Genomic DNA, 19,157 nt, shown 5'->3' on the forward strand with positions numbered 1-19,157 from the left:
CGAGTCTTGTATTATCTATTAATGATGCTGGTAACCATGGTGATAAGTGTTTTTTCCTGAGTATTATTTCTTGCTCGAGCGCTCACACAATCAGAGGCTCAAGTTTGTCAGTTTGTGATAATACTGCACTGCAGACAACTTTGTGTGCTTCCACGCGTACAAACTGTACTTGAGTTCATCCCTTTACATTGATTTTGGCACGTTTTGTCTGCGTATACAGTAATTTACCACACCAGGCTCATTTCTTTCATCAGAAAAACTTCATCCGTCTTTGAGGTCAAGTGCAAGTAGAATGTAGACAGGAAGCGGCATGTGGCTTCACCTTGAGTGACTCTGTGGCTCTCAGGGCATTTATCCCTACTGAAGACATACATTACTAATCATAGATGGGGATTTTTAAATTTTTTTTATAGGTTCTGCTTCGAGAAAGGCAGAGTAATTTCCTGTTTAGTGCATTTACAGCAAGCAAACTCTTGACTAAAAACAATCTGTGGTGCACATGTTGACTGTAGTGAAGAAATGTGGCTCTCTGATGTTTTTACTGATTCAGCAGCAGAGGTGAGGTCTGTCAGTTTAGATTAGTTTGGAGTTATTGGCCCAAGCAGCATTGCACGTGCACAAAACACGTGGCTGTGGATGCAATTAAAGCATGTCATGTTTTGATTTGAGTGCATTTCTTATACGATGTGCTGATTTTTCTCCATGCTCTCCTCCCGAACAGAACAACCACCCTCACGGGCAGCCGTACACCGGGCCTGCTGCTCAGCACATGAACAACCCCCAGCGCCCCGGTCCGGCCTCTGCTCCGACTCCAGGCCCGACCCAGACTTCCGCCCCCGCCCCTGCCCCCGGTACCACTCCTGGAACAGGCCCGCGAGCACAAGAGAACTGGGAGGGCACAGAGGAGGTCGCCCCCGCCCCCACCTCCACCCCAGCGCCCGCCCCGCCTAAGGAGTAACCTTCCCCTCCCTTCCTCTGCTGTGCCTCGAGCCTCCATCGTCCCGCTCTCTCCTCTCGCCGGGTCCCACCTTTCTCTTTCTCTCTCTCTGGCCCCAGGGCAGGGTAGAGCCAGGCCACTTCTCTCTCCTCTGTCCCCACTCCCCCCGACAGCCTGCGGGAGGCGCTCTCCCCTGACCTGAGGCCGCCTGACCGTGCGACAGGGGCCCATTGGCGGCTGCAGAGGCGAGGGAGTGGACAAGAGTTCTAATAACGAAAAAAACAAATTTACCCGGAGCTGACGATGCTGATGCGCTTGTCTACACGACGAAAAGGTGTACATAGTATGTTAATGTTTTTGACTGTTCAGATCCCCCAGTAGCATAACTCTGTGTGGTTTGCTGTTGGGAGATGTTGCAGATGTTATGAAAAACAAAATGGATATTATAAATAATAAAAATCCCCCCCCAGAAAAAAAAAAAAAACTGTAAGAAGACAACAACTCCTCTTTGTTTTATCACCCATGCTCAGCAGTAAAACTTTGTTCTGCCATCGGACGATTTCTGGTCATTCACCTGTAGAAGGACGCATTGTTATCATCATAATTATATTCTTCTTCTTAAGCTCCTTGGCAACCTTACGACCCACGCCAAATCAACCTGCGAGCTGTGGTTGGGTTTTACTGCGAGACGTGGAATGGTTGGGTGGACTTTAATGGTGTTTGGTTGATGTGAAAAAGCATTGATGCAACATTGTTCTGAAACTCATTGCCTTTCTCTCACTTTTGTTTTTGTCTTTTTTTTTCTTTTTCTTTCTTTTTTTTTTTTGTTCTGGTAATTAATTCAATCCTTTCTGAAGCTCTAGTTAATATGCTGTAACATTTAGCATGGCTTCTCACCAGAATAGTGTAGCCTAAGGGAAGACTTGTGATCATAACAACCTAAAAGCTGTTCTTAATCCACATCTCCAGAGGGGTGTTGTTACCCTTTAGGTTGTCTTTTTTTTCTACTCATCTACCCTGTCTAACAAGAGGGCGAAACTTTTTTTTTTTTTTTGGAACCAATGTATGATTAAGTGGCTTTTCAATTGCACATTATAATCCTCCAACTTCACATTTGGCAGTCAGTTTCGGTGGGTTAGACAACTTTAGCTTTCATCTATAGGAAAATGAACACATATGCAACAGAACTGCTGCACTGGGCTTTCTGGTGTATAATAGACTGTGTGGTTTGCTTCTGTCTCTTCAATAGAGCCTAGTCGTAGACAGACTTTGTTGCCCATCGGCCTCCTTTCTGCCGTGGAGCTGGTCAGGTTTGGCGTCTGGCTGCGGTTTGGGATAATGTGACTGATCCTGAGCAGCAGCGAGCACCCACCCCACCCCACCTAACCCCACCCACCCCCACCTTTGCTCCACAGAGAGTAGGTCCCACAGCAGGGTTTTACCGTAAGAATAGCGGCTGGTTAGTCATGTTGCAACTTGAGCTAACTCGTGATTATGTAGGAGTAAAGGTAAACATCAGTAAATACTGTATTTAATTGGTAACTTGAATGCGTGTAATTTTCTTTTTTTTAATTCATTTTTTCTTTTTTTCTTTTTTTTGTCAAAAACATACCAAATACTCCTGCAAATGAAAATATTCTGCCCACCGTATTATATTTAAATATTTTGCTCTTATTTTATAGAATTTATTTTGTTGTATTTCACTAAAAAAAAAATAGAATTTGATTTAAGAGGAACATTTTTGTCCTTGTGTTATTTTTAAAGAAGATATTTGACTGTACAGAGTTCTGCGCCCTGTTTTTTGCCGACTTTTGTTTTGGCCATGGTGTGACGTTGAATTCTGGAGCTACAGTCGCGATGTGGACTTTCACTTTGTGAGGTTTTTTGTGCACAGAAATATAACAAAAAAAAAAAAAAGCATTGCGCCCTTAGCAAATAAAGAACATGGAATCTTGCCTGCGTGTCATTTTTAATCGTTGGACAGTTCAGAAGATACTTGTTTTCAATTCTGGATGAACTGTTCTGTTGAGCGATTGGTTAATTGATAAACGTGCATCGATTTGTCCCTGGACGGGTCTCCACTAAATGGAATGCACCTCTAATAAATGACAGCTGTGGTGCTCCTGCTTTGATGGATGTCAGTGCAGTGTGACTTTTATTGAATCTGCCTTCATAAAGGCCCAGCTTCAAGGGAGTCATACTTTGAAAAGAACATAGTATTTGTTGAAAGTGTGAATCTTACATCGTGGCCACAAGAGCAAAATAATTAAGTCTCTTTAGGACTTTTACAAACTCTTGCCAAAGATGTGGCTGTTTGGCCTCCATCAAGTCTCCACTCTCCTGTTCTCCACATACCCTTTACTATTACTGATTTCTGGGTCACACTCAGAAGGCTGGAGGACAGAGGAGAGCAGGGATGAATTACTAAGGTCAGGCTATTTTACAGCTTATGTACTTCAATGCATTGAAAGTTCAATCACCTGCCCAATAAGATGCCCTCTAGTGTTTAGAAGTGGTCACTACAGTAAAGCAGCTAAAAATTAATTTCTGGTTTTCTAAAAAACCCAAACAGCTCTTTAAATCTTTCAGATAAGGAAAACACAATCAGACCCTCCCTCCTCAAAGACCATAACCTAAAAACATAGATTAAGACAAAGGGATTTGGTATAACTGAAGTTATTCCTGTCACCAAACAGTAAAATTATAACTGGTGACCTCAGTGTGATTGTTTTCTCCCTGTAAAACCTGACTAAATCCTTAAAACCTGATGCAAATTATAACTTACATACAAATTGATTCTTTTAAATTAAAAATTAGACTTAACAGGGTTAAAAATTTCAGTTGAGTTCTATTTTTTTTAAAGCTTTGCTGGTGTAACAGCTGAAACACCTGCAACATCTGCTCTTGATCACCATCACAACTCAGGAAGAAAACTCCCCAAAGTTTGTGCATTTTGAAAGCTTGTTGAGCTTAAGTCTCAAAATATTGTGCAGTCAACACTGTCAAATATAATTTCGATTATAATCTCAAAGCTTCACCTTTAAAATTCTGCTAATCAGTTTCACACAAGGAAAACCTGCTCATCTCACCACCTCACTGAAATTGGGTTCATTGTTTTGTATGTGGTGTGGACTCAGGAATGACTTCAGCCAATCAAAAGTTTTGGAACAGGTTTTTATTATCAACACGGTCAGATTTAGTTCTCCTTCTCCTGGACGGTCTTTGTTCCGCGCAGTCTGCCTGTACGACGGGCAGCAATAAGACCGACCTTGCGACCAGCAGGTGCATCCCTCCTGATTGTTGAGGGTTTGCCGATGTGCTGATGGTTACCACCACCGAAGGGATGCTCAACAGGCTGCAGGAGGACAGGAGAGGGGGGGGGGGGGGAAAGTAGCAACTTTAGTATGAGGACTTTCAAAGGGGAATCCATCCTCTACTCTTTTCTCCCTCACTTATTTAACAGTAAGCACACAACCAGGTATTGTGATAAACATCCTTTCACCAGCCTCTCAGCTCTGAGTATCAGAACCAACAGGATTGTTTTCTTTGTGACCAGAAAAGCTCAAACATGGACTTTCTTAATGTGGTTGGTGCTCTGAAAACACAGGCAGCACCATCTAAAACCTCAAAGCAGGTTGTTCCTCTAAACGTTTTGAGATTCGCCCGCCCACAGACTCGTTGCAGTGTGTAAGAGTTCTGCAGACTCTTCTGGAAACCCATTAGGGTAACTGTAATACCGAGTGATTAGCTATTATCTTCACCTCCTCTGAGAATAGGCAATCATCTGCATCAGTGCTGAGACTTTTCATGGGGCTCCATATTAAACTTTTCTAAAGATTCAATGTGAACACTGCATAATGTGCCCAAAATAACAGTCTGATTATCTGCCTACATGACATGTCTTTCAGCTCAACGCATAAATACATGCATCTGTCTGCTGCTGTCTTCAGTCCTGTATGCGTTTCTAATCGCAGCACAGCGCTGGTACGCTCATGTTCACTTACGTTCATAGCCACACCACGGACACGTGGCCAGCAGTTCCTCTTGGCCTTGTACTTGTGGTAGGCACGACCGGCCTTCAGGATGGGCTTGTCAATACGTCCACCTCCAGCAACAACACCTTTAACACAGAAGGAGGGTGGACATGTTGAAACACTTTCTTCAGTCCAAAGACTAGATCAAACGCGCGGCTGTTTCGTTACGCTTTCTTACCAACGACGGCTCTGTTGGCAGAGGCGATGACCTTCTTGGCGCCTGAGGGCAGCTTGACTCTGGACTTCTTGGTCTCGGGGTTGTGGGAGATGACTGTGGCGTAGTTTCCTGAAGCACGGGCCAGCTTGCCTCTGTCACCGGGCTTCTCCTCAAGGCAGCAGATGATGGTTCCCTCAGGCATTGTGCCAACGGGCAGGACATTACCAATGTTCAGCTGAGCTGTGGGACAAGGGATGAGAGGACATGCTTCAAACTTCCATCTGACAATCGGAACCCAGTTTAATCTAAGCAACAGCTCTTAGCGTTTCATTGGAGGCTGACTGAAGACAGGCGATCAAAAAATGTAACAGAAACACGAGGCAGCAGATAAGCAGGTGCTGCACAGCACAATAGCAAATAATCACCCTCTGATTACACCCCAGAATTCTTCTGCTCTTTTCACAGATGCTCATCTTTGCTTAACGAGCTAAATAAGACGCAATAGTTCAATTAGAACCAACACTGAGACTGAAAATTATTAATAAGACATCATGTGGTTCATTCAGATAACTTCATCCATCTTTTCCAACACGGACCACCAATGGGACAGATTCATGATTTTTAGACCATAAAATATTTAACCATGCAGATGAAAGCTCAAACATTACACTTCATGTTTAAAATTGCTGTTATCATGTTTGTCATTTAACAACCACAACTTAAAAGTCTCAGGGAAAACAGAGATCCCCCTGAAGTGGGCAGTGTGGCTGAGGACAGCTGAAGTCCTGACCTATATATCAGAATAGAGCTGCTGGTTCCAACCCCAATGAAAAGTACGGGAGAGCAACTGTTGCCATCTTCTACTACCAAACACATGGTACTGGGTGCTTCTCCTGTCCCCACAAAGCACAAGTGTGGACCACAGCCCCAAAACAACAGATACCAAGTTTAAAAGAAAAAAAAAAAGAAGCTGTATAAATGCCTTCAAACTGTTGAGTTTCTGTCAGCAGATATTAAAACAAAAAACATCACCACACTCCCAAACAGCTGACTCTCTGCACAACAGCACCATTATCAATGAAAGAAATGCTCATTTTTATTCCTGTAGAGGGAAATACAAATAAAAGTAATCAAAGTAGCGTAATTACACTAAAGCTTAATTGACTAAAGCTAAAAAAATAACTTTAACAGCTACATCCTGCAAGGACTTTACGACTTATGAGTGAAAACGTAGAGAGTGAAGGTGAGATCTCAAGTGTGTCCAGCACTAATCCAAACTATCAAAGAGCAGAAAACATTCAGGCAGCTTCTTGTCGAGTTGCTCTGTATGTTGCATATTCTATGAGCTCCTATATCACATATGATCATTACTCCTGTGACAAAATTTAGACAGGAAAACATTAAATCATATCATTACATGGCTCCCTAGAACTACTGCCACCTCTGAAGCCATTCAATCTTAACAGGAACTTTAAAAAGAGAGTCTGAGTGAGACAGGGGTCCAAAATTCCTCCTCAAGCTTGATTTAGACTTCTGCGGGAAATCTATGTCATAACTTGCATAGTAACCGGAAACTACTTTCATCCCTACACCTCAACCTTCCACGCCATTCAAGTCATCTTTTTATGTGTCAACCTGTTGTTTAGTTAAATTTCTCAGGAGATGCATGTCAGATTACGTAGCAGGTTGTGGCGTAAGGTTAAAATGGGGATCCAGCTATGGCGTAAGATCGGACGCAGAAATATAATTCACGCATTTGTGTCACGTTGTGGAAAGAGCCATGGCAACAGATAAAAATTTAAGAGCAGCTCATACACCCTTGCTCAGCGTCTTACCCTTCTTGCCACAGTAGATGAACTGTCCAGTGTGGATACCCTCGGCGGCAATGAAGAGCTCCGTCCTCTTCTTGAACCGGTATGGGTCACGGAAGGCCACTTTGGCCAGGGGGGCGCCACGGCCAGGGTCGTGGATAATGTCCTGCAAGGGGAAACCAGCAGGAAAGACATTACAAAACTATCAACCCTCACCACTGCCCAAAACAGCTCGGATTTATCATCAAATTACCTTCACAATCCCCTTGATGTAACCATGGCGTTCAGCGAAGTCAATGTGACGGAGTTTAGCAGCACCTTTCCTGTGCTTGACGTGGGCTTTGAACACAGAGCCCGCACCTTTTCTCTGTCCCCTGATCACACGTCCCATCGTGTACTGAAAAACAGAGCATTTAATGAAAAAAATGTTACATTCTAGTTTCTTGTTTAGTACAGGATAAAATTAAATCCAGCATCTCCATCAAACAGGCCAAAACAGAGAAACACATGTGGCTACCCCTCTAAGCAGACCTTTGTAGTAATTACTAAAGCTAAACCTCACTGAATGGATCCAACCTTAACTTGTAAGATACATAAAAACACTAAAGCAAACATTTAACCAGTAGCAAGTTAAAGAAAATGTTTTAATGTTGGGGTTTAATGAGCTCCACTGGTTTTTAAAATCTTGAAACAGACACGTATCTGTCGGCTTGACATATGAAATGCTAACAGAGGCCCGCTACTAATGTAAAGTTAACTTTTCCTTTATGGAAACATAACCTACAGCTTATGTGTGTTTGTCGGTATCGTGGCTGAAACACTGCACAAAGCGAGTTTGGCTTCTCATATGCAGTAATACATCTCTCATAATGCTAGCTGTCGTTAGCCCGACAAGCTAGCCTCCGTTAAGTCAATTTGTTAATGTAACGGTTCGGGTTTAACACAAATTTCCTTTATTCCAACATTTACACTCGTATATACAAATTTAATTATTAGTAGCTTGTCAAATTTGCTCATATGAAAGGCTGCCGGCCTTTTAGCTACCAGCACACCGCTGTTAGTGCGCCATGTCGCCAAACAGGGACACACAAGCACGAAAAAAAGCTTAAAATCAAAAGTCTGTCGTTAAAATGCTCGTTAGGTCTTAGTCTTATACACTTGCTCCGTATTTAGAAATGTCTTTTTAGAGCGGATGGCCCAATTAAATTTGGATTTAGAACAGATTTTTAGGACGGGGAACAGAAAGTAGACGTCCTACCTAAACTCCGTTGACGGAAAGAGGAAGTGCAAAGGAAAAAGCCAAGGTTTTCTTCCGGAGAAATCACCGCGGGGGCCGACGGGAAATGTAGGCTTCGTCCTCGTTTTCTTATTTTAACTCGGAAGTAAGCAGCGATTGTCGCAAATAGAAGAATCGCAGCTCTAAGGCATTAAAAGTCTATATGTGTTAAATGATGGGAGCACAATCTTAGCATAATTACAGAATAAATAAACCTAAACGCTACCTTTAAGCAATTTGGATTACAAACATTTTCACACGTTGAATGATAGAAGATACATAAATAACAAAAATAATCAATTTTTGGCTATAATGATGTTTATAGTAGCCTATAAATAGTTTCTTTCTAAATGTAGCTGATCATTACACAAAAAGAGTATACAGGAGTCTTTGAGTCTTTACTGAGGAGTATAATGACAGAAGAACAGCCCTCTTAAAAAAAGAAAAAGAAAAAAGAAAGACTGTGGGAATAAATGAACTCCAGGAGATGGCAGCAAAATAATGTCAGAGTGGTTTTTATGTTTTTAAAAACTCAACCATGAAATAATTGCCTGAAATATTTTTGAAAATTAAAGCTTCTGACAATTTAAAAAAATTGATTAAATATGAATTTGCATATAAGCAAAGCAAAGCTTGCTAAAGCAGAATCAGTGACATTTGTGAGCTGTGAACTACTAAGCAGAATTTTTGGCCTGTGTTAAATAATGTTGGTAATATGTTTTAGGGATATTATCAGTACTTTTAGGGTGAAATGTGCTTGCACTGTCATTCTAGTGATGTTTGGTGAAGTCATCCCAGTTCTAAAAGCTCATGTGGCCCCTGAAGTAATACCACTGGACTCTGGGATTCTGTTATTTTGTCCTCTTCACCATTGAAAGTCAGCAGGGTGGTATTAGTGCATACCTACGGACAGCTGAAATCGAGATGCACTGACTCTTAATGGGAAAATTAGCAGGAAGCGTAAATTTAATGCAAAACTCAACCAAGAAGGCATTTTATCATCTCAGGTCTTTAATTCACCTCAAGTCCCCTGTGATTTTTCTCACCACAGAAGAAGATGTGAGCGCAACAGTTGGCTCCCCTTCTGAGATCGGAGTGTCCCGCTGGTGGAACCACTCCACTGTGATTAATGGGAGCATGCACACACCCACAGAGCTGACACTGTGCGTGATAAATAGGTGGTTCACTTATTATGATGCTGCATTGTTTTATAAAGTCCCACAGGCCTAACATGAATAAATGCTGCACACATACACACAGGTTTTACACGTTACTTTGTTTTTGTTTCTTCTGAGGACACAGAAGTCATCCTAATTAAGATCCTCCAACTGACCCTGCAGATGTTTGTTTAATACACTGCAGTCTCAGATCTTCATGTCTTTACCAGACATATCCATGTTTAATTGTTTCTGTTCATTGTTTAATGCATTGAAATAAAACAGTCACTTTAAATCATTGCAACAAAAGCGAGAAACGAGTTCATACAAGCTCAGAAACAAAGCATTCCTTTCTGTATTATTGTGTTACCTGGACGCTTAAGTGAGAAAGATGATGAAAGAATATTTATCATCATTGGTAAGAAACTCCAGGCAGCACGGCAACGTGGTGATTAGCACTGTTGTCTCAAAGCAAGAACAGTTCAATTCAACCACCTGGCCGGAGCCATGTGACCCTGACAAGAATAAGAAAAAGGTAAGAAAAATATCATTCAATCACACTACTCATTGCTTCATCTACAGTAAGAGGGCCTTGCAAGGTTACCTTGCTTGAGGCTGCTAATAAAAACTGTATCTATGTGTCTCTCTAAAAGATAAAACCTATCCTTAATTCATTATATTTATATATACACTAACAAATTCCCACGCTATTTGTGGGAGGCAGTACATACATACATACATATGATCATTACAGTATGATGCTATGATGCATTATATTGTGACACTCCAGTCTAACCTGACATCCCTCAACTGCTGAACTGAACTGTCAAATATAGATACACAAACATACAAATATATACGATTGTGGTGTTTGTACAAAATACGCCATATAGATGTTGCCACTCACAATAACACGTCATACGGATACATACACCAAGGTTTTTACTTGATGTGTCTTAATCAGAATCAGAATTTGATTTATCCCTAAGTTTGTACACACATGAGGAATTTGTCCTGGTGTCATTATGCAAAAACAGAAATGGAATATATCATATAATATATGCACTGGTATAAAAACATTGACATAATAACACATGATGAAAATCCATGCTTAGTAGTTATAGATATTAGAATACAAATTAAGAAAATATAAATAATCTTAAAAAAAAGAGAGGAAAAATTCAAACTGTTGGCAGAAAAGGATGTTCCCTGACCGGGAATCGAACCCGGGCCGCGGCGGTGAGAGCGCCGAATCCTAACCACTAGACCACCAGGGACCTGCGACGCACTCCGCACTTCTACAATCAGAATTTAATACACTTGACCGCCAGATGGCGCTGTTGAGCTTGGTGGCAATCCAAACGCAGAAGTTTTTTCCATGAACTTTAAAACTGTCAAAATATTCATCGTTTGATCCGCAGCAGTGGAGGAACAGCAGTGAAAACCAGAATTGCCTGCTCAGCATTCAGCAGCACACAGGACCAACAGCACAGAGACAAAAAGACAAAAAAATGAAGCTAAAGAGTGAGTGCTGCACTGGAAATCATCCGGTGGACGCAGATGTCTGAGCTTTATGAGGTGGTAATGTTGTGTTTACAGCTTATTACTTCTCTACTCTAAATGCCACAGATTTAAAGGCTGCTACAGTTTTTAGGTGGAAAGAGTGGAAGAGCAAAGAAGCTCCGCCCATTAAATAAAAGAAAGAACATGTGGTTTTGCATTTAAAACACAACTTTTCACATACCTGCTGATCTTCACTGCTCCTCATTGGTATCTGATTAATACACTCTACTTTATACTCTCATCTGCCACTTTATTGGGCACACCCCTTCAACTGCTTGTTTTTCGACTATCTAACTAGCCAATCACACGGCAGCAGCTCACGTGGTCAAGACTACCTGCTGAAGTTCAAGCCGAGCAACAACAGGCGAAAAATTATGATTTAAATGACTTTGAATTTGGTTGTTGGTGTCAGACAGGCTGGTATGAGTATTTCAGAAAATGCTGATCTACTGGGTTTTTTGTCACAACTAGAGACAATGGTATGAAAAAGAGAAAATATCCAGAGGTCAGAAGTCAGAGGTCAGAGGAGAATGGCCAGACGGCATTGACCTGTTAGGAATGTAACAGTAACTAAGATAACGACTCATTGCAACCAAGGTATGCAGAAGTCAAACCTTAAAGCAGAAGACCAAACTTGGTGCTTCTCTTGTCAGCTAAGAACAGGAAACCGAGGCTACAATTCACACAAGCCCCCAAACTGGACAAGAAAAGATTGTAAAAACGCTGCAAGTTTAATGTGCCTCGATTTCTGCAGTGACATTTGGATGGTAGGGTCAGAGATTGGCACGAACAACATGAAAGTATGGCTCTATTCTGCTCAGTAGGATGGTGTGGGGGATATTTTCTTGGCACACTTTGGGCCCCTCAATAATAACTGATAATCATTTAAACCCCACAGCTTACCTGAGGATTGCTGCTGACCATTTCCACCCCTTTATGACCACAGTGTACCCATGTCAAAGCACAAATCAACTCATACACGACGATAGCTTCACGGTACTCAAATGGCCTCCACAGTCACCAGATCTCAATCCAGTCGAGCACCTTTGGGATGTGCTGGAACCGGAGATTGACATCAGGGAATCTACCATAATGCTATCATACCAGTGTGGACCCAAATCTCCAAGGAATGTTTCCAGCACCTTGTTGAGTCTATGCCATGAAGAAGGCAGCTAAGACAGTTCTGAAGGCAAAAGTAAGTAAAAGTAAGGTGTGCTTAATAAACTGTCCGTGATTGTAGTTGATGCTTGTAGCATGTTGTTGGCTAATGAAAATGAACTGCTTCCTCATAAAAAGCAAGGTTCAGGACATCCGAAAGGGAGGGAGCGGCTCCGGGTACGAGGAGGAGGTGACCTCTGACCTCTGACCTCCCAGTGGTGGAATAACCTTCGGCCTCTGTATGAAGGAAAATGCACAGAGCTGCAGATGTGACAACAGAGCTCCATTCTGCTGTCCAACAACTAAACACTGCACTGCCTCGGCGTGCGTGTGTGTATATTAGCCTCTTCATCATTAATACAGTTAGCTTTGTCAGATCTGGGACAAAACAGAACAATAGAGCTAAAACCCCAATAACATACATAGACTCTTCTGTATATTCTACTGTTTCCTGTCCCGTTTCTCTCCAATTTAATCAGAAAATGTCCAGCAGTGGTTCTCCTCCTCCACTGCAGCTGCACAGTTATGCTTCCCTGTATACTGCTGCACACCAAGGAGGCTCCTATTGTCCTGTGGAGTTCTTTTCTGCTCACCCTGCGTATGGACGTTTGTGTGTATTTGTGCGTTGCTATACAATCAAACACATCCTCGGTCTCTCCCACAGTCTCCATGGGAACTACAGACAGGAAGTACAAATTTAAACTTTAATTAACTTTAAAACACACATGTGCGTGCATACAAACACACACACACATGGTTGTGATTCATATTTCAGGTCGGATCTCGGCGTTGCCACTGTTTCTTTGTAAATGCTCTGCAGTTTTGCAGAGGGTACTGATATGTTTCTCAACCAGTAGATCAACAAATAATGAGTAAAATATTAGAGGAATTTAGTGGAATCAGCTGCTCTTTAACTTAATAAAACTGGGGGTGCACTACGACAGCACAGACCTCTGCCAATGTCAATATTCTGAATTTAATAATCCATTTCTCCCCCAAAAATAAACTAAATTGAACATTTTGGACTTCAAGGGTTAACATCAAATAACATCTAATAATATTTCTTATTAGAACTCTGTCACACATTGTTCTGTTTATGCTTGTGCTGTTGATGGTCCCGATCACAGAAAAAACAGAAATCACAGCAGAAACATTGCCTGTATATAAAAGATGGAGGTAGCCACCTTGATGTCACCCACTGGTTTGTGAAGCTCTGTTCTGAAGCCTCGTGGTTAGGATTTCTGAGCCAGAAGTAAGCATATTAAGATAGTGCCAAGATATATATATCTATATATCTTTTTCCCTCTGTTAATACTGTCCATATGTATATAGCGCTGCAGAACTGTACCCCCCCCCCAGCATGTTTGCACATGTTTGCACTGAGTAGGAGATGCTCTGTATCTCATTGTACAACTGTATAGTGACAATAAAGGCATTCTATTCTATTCTATTCTATTCTATTCTATTCTATTCTATTCTATGTGTCAATGCACATTAAGGCTTAACAAATTCCAAATGGATGAGCTGTAAGAAAACCCATCCATCTTCTTCTGCTTATCCAGTTCAGGGTCCCGGGGGGCTGGAGCCTATGCCCTCTAGAGGGCATAGGTCCCTGCTTTAGACTGACTTACTTTTGGAGCCAGCCTCCAGTGGCCATTAGAGGAACTGCAGTTTTTGGTACATAATTGAATTTCCCAGCCTGCAGGTTGCTGTTTGAATAGGAAAAAAAGCTTGTTTGAAATAGAGCAGAGTTGAGTTTTAAACTGCCCTGGAACACTTCCTGTTTGCTAGTAAACCTAGCTTTCTCGCTACTTTCCAGTTTCCTCTCTGCTTTCCTATCAAAGTAAAGGTCTAAATAAGGTCTTTCATATCTTTCTTCTTCATGGTGTCACATCAGGAGACATGCTCATGGGTGATGCGGTTGTCTGACATGGCTTTTAATGAGAGGCTGTTGTGAGTGAATTATAAACGAAATTCTGGCATCCACCCTTCTTCCAACAAAAATGAGTAGTTTCATCATTTCCCCTTGCTTCATTTTTCTAACCTTGTGAAACAGTTTGCTTATAAAGTTCTTTTGATTCCCAGCTCTGACAGTCTACATGGGGGCTGGACAGGTTGCTGAAACCCAAATTTACCTGATGTAACATGACGATAGACAAAACAAAAGTATGAATGCTTGTGAGAACCGAGAGATGAGCTTTCAGGCTAAGTGTAGCTAAATAAACTAAAGGTCCATTGAAGCTGCCTTTAATGAAGTGAAACTCACAGTTTGGGACAGAGTGATGTTCGAGGAATTCCGATAGTGATGCTGTCAGCATTCCACTGTGTGTGGGAACTTGGAGGGATCCAACAAGTAAGTGTGCCCCAATGTCAGCCGCCATGTCAGTAAAACTGTGTCTCTCTCTCTCACACACAGTCTCTGTCTTTTTCTGGGTCTCTCGCCCCTGGACAGAACAGCTGCTTTGCTCCAGAGGCATTGTGGGTCTGGGTTGCTGTGGCGATGCCTCCAGTTATGGCAGATGTTCTATTTCCTCATGTCAATATCGCTACTGGCAACACCAAGAAAAATAATAACACAGTGGCCACGAAGCTAAAAAAACCCAACACAATTTCATTAGGACAAACAGAGGATGTGTGTGTGTGTGTGTGTGTGTGTGTGTGTGTGTGTGTGTGTGTGTGGTGTGTCTTCCTCTCTGCTTGCTGCAGCAGTCACACATTTTGACTTCACAAAGCTGTTTCAGAGTTTACCTTGTGATGACTCTGACCTGACAGGAAGTCAGGTCAGTACCTCACTGCAGCTCCCGTCTCCGATTGGATTGGATTAATACTGAGGCTGTCCTCTTACAGGACATCCCATTCCCCCTCATCCTGTCTCACTTCCTGTTTGTTTTTGGGGGGGGTTTTAGCCGAGAAAACAAACAACGTGATGGGGATTGTGCAAAGTGGTTACCATGGAGACTCTGCTCTCTCTCTCTCTCTCTCTCTCTCTGAGTGCAGCTGTCAGCTGGTTGAGAAGACTTCCTCCTTGTTTGGGAGAGATGAATGAACACTGGAGATATTGTCAAGAAAACAATCAAGTAAACATAACATTCAAAGGATAATTCTTGTTTATTTCAACTTACCTTATTTCCCATTAATGTGCCTGTCAATAATGACTGTGAGTTTAGCCAACTTTGCACTCTTCCATTGTGGAGACACAGGAAAACAAAGAGTCAGACAAAATGGCACATGTCAGGGAAACTAGCACAAGTTCCCTGCAGCACTGCAACAAATGTGGATTTTTCCATGGATGGAGCAAAGCCTGCAGACAAGTCAAGATGCTGTGTGTCATTCACACATAGCATGCCTCTCTCCTCACACGATACACCAAGCACAACCTCTCGGTTTGGGAGTCTATTTAAACTGCAGAATTTTCCATCCCTTCCTCTGACATGTCAGTGCTTTTCCTGTCCTGCATCCCCGTCTGTTGTTTCAGCCCCTCCACCAACCCAGCACCTACCCGTGGACCTCAAGCTGTAACTAAATTGTGCTGCTGGATATAACATTCTGGACAGGAGTCTTCTAAATGAAATCATTTTAAACACTTGTCTTTTGGACTGAAATGAGCGGTAAATAGAAACTTGCATATTCATCCGCAGACAATAAAGGGGACAGAGCCACACGAGCTGTAATTAGAGATGATTCTGACCAGTTATAGCTTCACTTTAAGAGATCCATGTTTTTGGATTAAACTGGGACTGGATTAAACAGGGTTGAAGCTCGTTGATGACCATCCACATGGACTCCAGTTTTTTGTCTCTGACCTGCCTCCTCTAGGCTGCCTCCTAGTCAGGTCCATTTAGTTTAAAGCGACATAAGCTCCGTGTTGAATGTTGAGTGTATGCCAATCACTTTGATGAAAACTGATTCAACACTGAACTTAAACCCGCCTCTTGTTTAATGTCTTGACACTGATCGATTGTTTTTTCTTCCTGTATGATAGGTGTTACATTTTTAAATTGTCACTCCACAGTTTGACATCTTGTATAATCTGCTGATTTAAAAAAAAAAAGAACATAGGACAAGATGTTAATTAACTGCCACGATAATGTGCTGTCAGCCTCATTACGCAGCGTGCAGATTACAGTGTCAGTATGTAGAGTGGGGACGGGAACGCAGTGCATTAAATTAACCTTCACTTTGACAAATTAGAGGGTCTCGTCACTGACTGGGACCCTCTTCTATTCCTTCAACCTACAGCTTTCTTGGGGTGGAAAATGATTGTGTCAGCGTTAAAGGTATGAAAGACACTGCAGTGTGATGTTTTCACTGCAAAAACACTCTCACGTTAGCAGCTGTGTCGTCTCCCACAGACAGGTTTCCAACTGTTGATTCATTAACACGCTCCGCTGGAGGTGAAGCGCTCTCTCTCTCTCCTGATGCGAAGCGTTGTGTTGGAGAACTGTTTGTCCTCTACGCTGTGGTCGTTGCGCACTGTCACACAGAGATGCACACAGCTGTACTTCATCAGGAAATCTGATCCAAGTCAGAGGAAGTGCCACGAGGCTTCTGGCCACATCACACAGCTCATCTTAGACCGCTTTTGCTTTGGCGATTTTTTGCTTTTTAAGAGTCTAACTGCTCTCCATATTTCCAAATCCACCACAGTAAGTTAGTAAATGAGTAACTGACCTGCGGCACGATACCACTGTTGGCAGGGCGACATACAGTTTCTGTGCTTTTGATTTCTAAGGTTTAGAGCTCGACAGCAAAACGTAGACACTTATGTTTTTTTTATTAGATTCATTGTCCAGCACACAATTGATCCTTTATTTACTGAACAGAGGCTGAACAGTAGGTTGGTAACTTAGCTTTGATAATTTAAGACTTTTACATTAGAGACAGAATCAGTCTGGTTATATAGTTTTTTTCTGGTAGGTTTCAACTACTTCAAGGACTTGTAACCCTTAACTGTGTCATGAAGCAATTCAAAAGTAAAACTATCAAAGGGCAACATCTGGGGCTGAAACAATTAACTTAAAGCTGAAGATGACAAAAACAAAAAAAAGCAAACAAAAACCCCAAACCTGCAGTTACTTTATTGGCCACTAGAGGCTGGCTCCCAAACCAAAAGGCAGTCAGTCACCTAAGACTCCTGTGTTAAAATGCTCCACATTACAGCATTAAAAAGGGATAAAAACTGTTTTTATATCCATATACTGGCGTTAGGGGCGTGGCCACTTTGATTGACAGGTGTGTCACTCAACTTCTGTTGTGTTTGGTGCCTTTGGGAGCATTTTTAATACAAATACTACTCCTACATCTACTACTAATAATAGTACCTATGGCTTGCTGTGAAGTAAACTCCAAGCAAGAAGTCTGTGTTTCATTTAGTGTGAGCAAGAATCTGAGATATAATTATTTAATTATATAGGATTGCACCAGTATAGCTTGTGAATGCAGCTTTTGAATGTGTTTTTTTAATAATGATATTGGGATTTGCCCTAAAGCAGCATAGTGTAAGAGCACAACCTCACAAGCATCTTTTTCCTCAGTGTAGAACCAGTTCAGTCAAAATCCTCCCAGAGGTCTCGCTGCTCTGGTCCCTGTTTAGGGTGCTTTGAGAGTCATGTGTCTCTGAGGAATGAGGAAGCCTTAGAATTGTCTTTAACCCCATCAGACAGTTTTCCTTGTCTTCACCAGTGTGGTTATTCCAGAAACAAAAACACTGTTGTTTACGTCAGTGTCCAATAACTTGTCGGGCACGTACTTCTGGCAGACAATAGTGACTGGTTAGTTTTACTCAGTCTTACTCATTCTGGGAGTTGTTTTTAAACCACTTTTAGGTTTTCCAGAGAAACTCCCAGTAAAAGGTCTGTGATTACATAGTAACCCAAGGTCAAAGTTCACCACACTAACCACTGCTTCCCCTCAGCTGATTTTGGTTGTAAATACCTTGGTAACCATGCCGACTGCACCAAACTTCCTCTGTGCTCTTCCACAGCAGGGATGGAGGATTTGGTGCAACACTGGACAGCTGATGACTCATGTTTGTGCCTCTCCTTCTTCCCGTTGTCACAGGATGTTCGCCTATGTCAAGGTCTTCCCTTTTTAACAACATCAAAATAAAAGCACGACATGCCGACCTTGTGTCATCTTTTTGTCAGTGAGAAAAACAACATCCTGAACACGCTTTACTAAAACATACACACTCCTGTATCTCTGTCTTCCTGCCTCCATCAATCTCTCCTAAGCAGCCGCTCATTGTTTTATCTTTCTTCTTCAAAGCAGAAGTTAATGAGTAAAGCCCCATCTTTGCTTCCTCTTAAATAGACAAGAGAAAAGGGTGTGACAGTGATATACTAGCTGTGGAAGAAAAGGCTTGTTAGATTAGAAGTCACACCTTCATGAATCCCCCAAATCAGAAAAACCTAAACTATAACTGGTATATTCTTCTTTAAATCCTCAAGTGACTTTATACCTCGCTCCAGGATGAACAGATGAGGATAAAAACAATAAGTTTAAGGTTTTGTGTTGAGTGCTTAATTTACATTGCTTGAGTCCAATTTTCAGGTTGTTTAAGTTGATTTTTCAGGTCAGATTCAAACCATGTGATCTAAAACATGTCTTTCACATTACAATATACTGATACGATTAATATACACAACAATATTAAAATCCTTAGACAAGCTACACCATCAAACAGCTGCTTACTGCTGAATACTTTTGTTTTGCAATGGAGCGGCTATTATTTTTACTATTACTATACACTGGAATATTCTTTGGATTTGGATTACAATCCAGTTTTACTTCCACCACTGGATAATGCAATGCCTTGGATGTGATGGCATAGTAGTTATTAATCAACTTGCTGGCATGTTATAGATTAAAAAAAGGTTAGTTATTACTGTTTGTAATTATTATTTTTGTCCAAATTCAATGGAAGATATCAGAAAGATTGATTTATCAAAAGACTGATTTAAACTTAAATTACTGAAAAGGGGTAGATGTGCAGTTAGTGGAGAGCAGCTTAACTGACTCAACCTGACCTACAGCCACCAGTGAGCTGATAGGCTATCAGTGCT

At 41.7% G+C, this 19,157-nt stretch overlaps 2 protein-coding genes, 1 long non-coding RNA gene and 1 other non-coding gene across 11 annotated transcripts in view; 2 read left to right on the top strand and 2 right to left on the bottom strand.

Moving 5' to 3' along the window:
- Positions 1-4,290, top strand: part of usp9 (ubiquitin specific peptidase 9) — a 39,216-nt gene extending 34,926 nt beyond the window's left edge. For all 8 annotated transcript variants that reach the window (XM_013275303.3, XM_013275307.3, XM_005475417.4 and 5 more), the window contains one exon: positions 722-4,290. In XM_013275303.3, the coding sequence (XP_013130757.1) occupies positions 722-958 (237 nt within the window). In that variant the 3' untranslated portion in view covers positions 959-4,290. The remainder of the gene's footprint in view (positions 1-721) is intronic.
- Positions 4,093-7,362, bottom strand: rpl8 (ribosomal protein L8). The gene is made up of 5 exons (XM_003451557.3): positions 7,193-7,362; positions 6,964-7,105; positions 5,150-5,368; positions 4,942-5,057; positions 4,093-4,292 (listed from the first exon to the last, which is right to left on the bottom strand). The coding sequence occupies exons 1-5, from the start codon at positions 7,328-7,330 to the stop codon at positions 4,134-4,136; spliced, it is 774 nt and encodes a 257-aa protein (XP_003451605.1). The 5' UTR covers positions 7,331-7,362; the 3' UTR covers positions 4,093-4,133.
- Positions 7,363-10,577: 3,215 nt separating this feature from the next.
- On the bottom strand, positions 10,578-10,649 carry trnae-cuc (transfer RNA glutamic acid (anticodon CUC)). Its single transcript has one exon. It is a non-coding gene; the product is annotated as a tRNA-Glu (tRNA).
- A 5,835-nt stretch (positions 10,650-16,484) lies between these two features.
- Positions 16,485-18,215, top strand: LOC112844117 (uncharacterized). Its single transcript, XR_003216716.1, has 2 exons — positions 16,485-16,739; positions 18,077-18,215. It is a non-coding gene; the product is annotated as an uncharacterized LOC112844117 (long non-coding RNA).
- The last annotated feature ends 942 nt before the right edge of the window (positions 18,216-19,157 follow it).

Source organism: Oreochromis niloticus, linkage group LG16 (assembly GCF_001858045.2).
Source record: "Oreochromis niloticus isolate F11D_XX linkage group LG16, O_niloticus_UMD_NMBU, whole genome shotgun sequence".
Classification (NCBI taxonomy): domain Eukaryota; kingdom Metazoa; phylum Chordata; class Actinopteri; order Cichliformes; family Cichlidae; genus Oreochromis; species Oreochromis niloticus.

Bases quoted from the DNA above. Each gene is read 5' to 3' on its own strand.
- rpl8 (XM_003451557.3), bottom strand. From the start codon at position 7,330: ATGGGACGTGTGATCAGGGGACAGAGAAAAGGTGCGGGCTCTGTGTTC. The intron at 5,058-5,149 runs GTAAGAAAGCGT...TCTGTGTTAAAG, and splicing joins TGCCAACAGAGCCGTCGTTG to GTGTTGTTGCTGGAGGTGGA. The intron at 4,293-4,941 runs GTAAGTGAACAT...GTCCTCCTGCAG, and splicing joins TCCGTGGTGTGGCTATGAAC to CCTGTTGAGCATCCCTTCGG.